Source organism: Tupaia chinensis, unplaced genomic scaffold (assembly GCF_000334495.1).
Source record: "Tupaia chinensis unplaced genomic scaffold, TupChi_1.0 Scaffold149184_1, whole genome shotgun sequence".
NCBI classification, from domain to species: Eukaryota; Metazoa; Chordata; class Mammalia; order Scandentia; family Tupaiidae; genus Tupaia; species Tupaia belangeri.
The window spans coordinates 629,847-633,118 of NW_006209032.1; the positions used below are offsets into that span (position 1 = coordinate 629,847).

The window sequence follows — 3,272 nt, forward strand, 5'->3', positions numbered from 1 at the left end:
AACCAGGAAAGGAGCGTCGGCAGGAGAGGGTAAGGGGACCAGGAGAAGCGGTGGGTAGGAGTGAGCCGGCGCCGAGGAGGTTTACCTGGGTGAGATGAGGGTTGGGGTTGAACCCGCACTGGTTGCAGACCTTGCTGTGACACTGGGTGCAGGTGTTGAAGTTTGGCTGGCTGGGGGTCGACGTGAGGTCCGAGGTCTTGCATATGGGACACAGGGTGCTGCTGGGAAGGGGGGCGATCTGGGGGACGGAGTAGGGCGAAGTGGGGGTACTGCCTCTGTCCGGTGACACCGAGGGGGACCGGCCTGATCTCTGTGTCCTGCTGTCTACCTGCAGCGTCCTGCGGGGACCATCAGCCTCCTGGCCGGCTGGGCCCTGTGCCCTCGGCTCTCGGGGGCTCTCGCTGCCAGGAGCAGTAGCAGAAGCCTGCTTCGGGGTGGGGGAAGCTGCTCTCTGGCTACCCGGGGGCTCCTTGGGGTCCAGTCTCCGGGAAACACTGAAATGACATTGAAAATGGCTGCGTTAGAGACACGTCTCACAGAAGCTGTCTGCAGAGATCTCCACCAAGCTCCGGACCCCACCAAGCCCATCGCCACCCCTCTCCCTCTGCCTGGTGATGTCATCACAGCTGTCCTCTGCTGTGCCTGTGCTGAGCCTGGACAAGCATGGCCCACAGGCCACATGGGGAGCACAGGTGTCCCCTCCTGCAGAGAAGACGATATGCAGGGGCCATGTCAGCAGTCGGGTGGAGCCTGTACTTCAAAGATGTTACAAGGCCTATAGCCTCTTTGCTACCAAGGCTCCAGATTTAAAGAGGAGAACACCTACGGTGATTTAAAAAATTTGGAGCGGGACGAGCAGGTGGTGTAGTGGTGAGGCATTGGACTCCCACATGGCTGACCATGGTTTGGGTCCTGGACCTGGTGGCTTGAAAATCTGGGCATGCATGCATGTGTGCCCCAAATCCCAGGAAGATAATGGAGGAAAAGGGACCGCAGTGTGGCAATTCCCCTTGAGGAGTGATTTCTCACTTCCGCTCTCTCTGACTCCCTCCTCTCCAGTGAGTGCATACTCGCTAGTTTTACCTCATGGCAAAAACCTTAAAAAAAAAATAAAAATAAAAATTGGATCCCTGCTTCCTGCAGACTGTACCCCACCAGAATCTGTGGGGCCAGAACCCTGGCATTAGTATTTGTCCCTCCCTTGGTGTGTCCAACACACAGCTCCAGTGCAGAGCTGCAACCCTGGCAGGTCAGAGACTGCCCAGACAGTTGGAGATGGAGGAACACCCCAATGCCTAGTTAATGCCACCTGCAGTGGGGACCTGCCTGTACACAAAAGAACCTTCCTCTGGCTGCCCGGCCATATGCCTGATGGTAGGCCTGATCTCAGACCACATCTATCAGGATGGGATGGAGTGTTATTTTCCGCTAATGCGAGGCTTCGAGGCTGTGGGGGGTTGGGCTTCTGGCATTCAACCCTTACAAAACCACTGAGGGAGGCCCGCATTGTGCCTGACTGCCACCTGCAGAGCCAGCAGAGTCGGTGGGTCCATGGGCTAGAAGGCAGACCTTGAGGCTAGAAATGTACCCTCCACGTGCCTTCCCTCGGGTCCACTCCTGCCAGCTTTCCTCTCCTCCGATTTCAAATGGGTGGAGTACAGAAAGCCATGGCAAAGATGTCACCTCCTTGGGGTTCTGCACTTGGTCCAGCCTACAGCCACCCGGGAGGCTGGGCAGCCTTGCCAAGTGCCACAGCGGCAGCCCAGGGCCTCCAGTCCTTGTAGGGTCCAGCTGACAGGAGAGAATTCTAAGCTGACTGGCCACATCTGAAAGCCGTCAGAAGCCAACCGGTAGGGCATCTTAGGACAATGCTTTCATGGGGGAGATGAAGAAGCCACCCTCAAGACACTCTGCAGTCCTTCCCCCTTTCCGAAGAACTGGAGGTGGCAGAACACCTGTCTAAGGACTCTTCTGGAAAAGAGAAACACTTAAATGTCCATCAAACGACCCTTCCATCAGCCACCAGCAGCAGGCATCTAACCATCAGGCACAGACCTGCCCCGTCTTCCTGCGAGGCAACCAGAGCTCCAGAAAAACCTTCTAGGCCATCTTGGCCACCAGCTGTAAGGCCCAGGACAGCGGTGGCCACTGGCCCCTGATCTCTGACTCATGCTTGGAATCCAAACTCCTGTGGGGCCTCTCAGTAGACTAATTTCTAGGTATCCTAACGAAATATTTCCCACTTGGTTAAATTAATAGTTTCATTTTTTCCTTTAAATTCTTTTAGGCTAGACTGTAAAAGCAGCCCTGGAAAGCTAGTTGAGAACCACTGAGAGCTCCTTAAACATGGGAATGGGCTGAAGCCCCTCCCCGAGCCATACAAGGGCTTCTAAGAAATTTAGCAATTTGTGCTGTATTTGTGATACCTGAAAAGTGACAGGTGATCTTCTGTGTTCACAATGACTTTTTAATTCACTGTTGTATCACCATGTAGCCTTTCTGGAGACATTGTTTGTGATATTTGGGGATGGAGTTGCAAGTTAGTTAGCTTTAACTCAGCTCTGGTTACAGTGAATGAAGGAGCAATCCCTCTGTACCCAGCTAAGTCTGCTCTGCAGGACGCCGTTCCACGCACAAGGGCCTGATGTGTGTCCACAGCCCAGAGTGGCCTTCGTGACACCTGGTGGTCACCGTCCACGTCTGGTCCCTTCCCTGTCCCATGTTTCTAAATGATTCCTCAGGCCCTTTCCTTGACCTTCAAGCCTTCACCATCTCTCTCTGTCCCTTTTGTCATTGATGACCTGCTGGTCGCCTCACTGAACAAGCAGGACCCCCCCAGAGGGCAGCCTGCACGTCAGCCTCCGGACTTCTGTCCCCCGCCCCCCCAGGTTCACCTGCCTTCTTCTCCAAAGCACTCTTCTCCCTTCACACTCTCCCCTCTCCTTCTGCACTCCCCCTCCTTATTGCATCCTCTCAACTCCTTCACTTCTCCCATTAGATAAAAAGGGGAGGGCCAGCAGGTGGCAAGTTGGTGAAGGTGCTGGACTCCCACAGAACTGACGACTCCAGTTCGAGTGCTGGACCCTTCAGTCAAGATCACGCCTGGCATGTGTGCGTGCATGCCTCAAGTCCCAAAAGGAGAACGGAGAAAGGACTGTGGCATGGCCATCCCCCCAGAGGACGCGCTCTCTTGTGAGTGCACACACCCCATGACAAAAACCTAAAAAACAGCCCTTGGAACCGCCATCTTCCAGTAATTCACCAAAATGACG

At 54.7% G+C, this 3,272-nt stretch overlaps 1 protein-coding gene across 1 annotated transcript in view; it reads right to left on the bottom strand.

Moving 5' to 3' along the window:
• Window positions 1–3,272, bottom strand: part of BSN (bassoon presynaptic cytomatrix protein) — a 70,343-nt gene that overhangs the window by 52,030 nt on the left and 15,041 nt on the right. Inside the window, 1 exon segment of the mRNA XM_027769285.1 lies at window positions 86–494. Within this exon segment, the coding sequence (XP_027625086.1) occupies window positions 86–494 (409 nt within the window).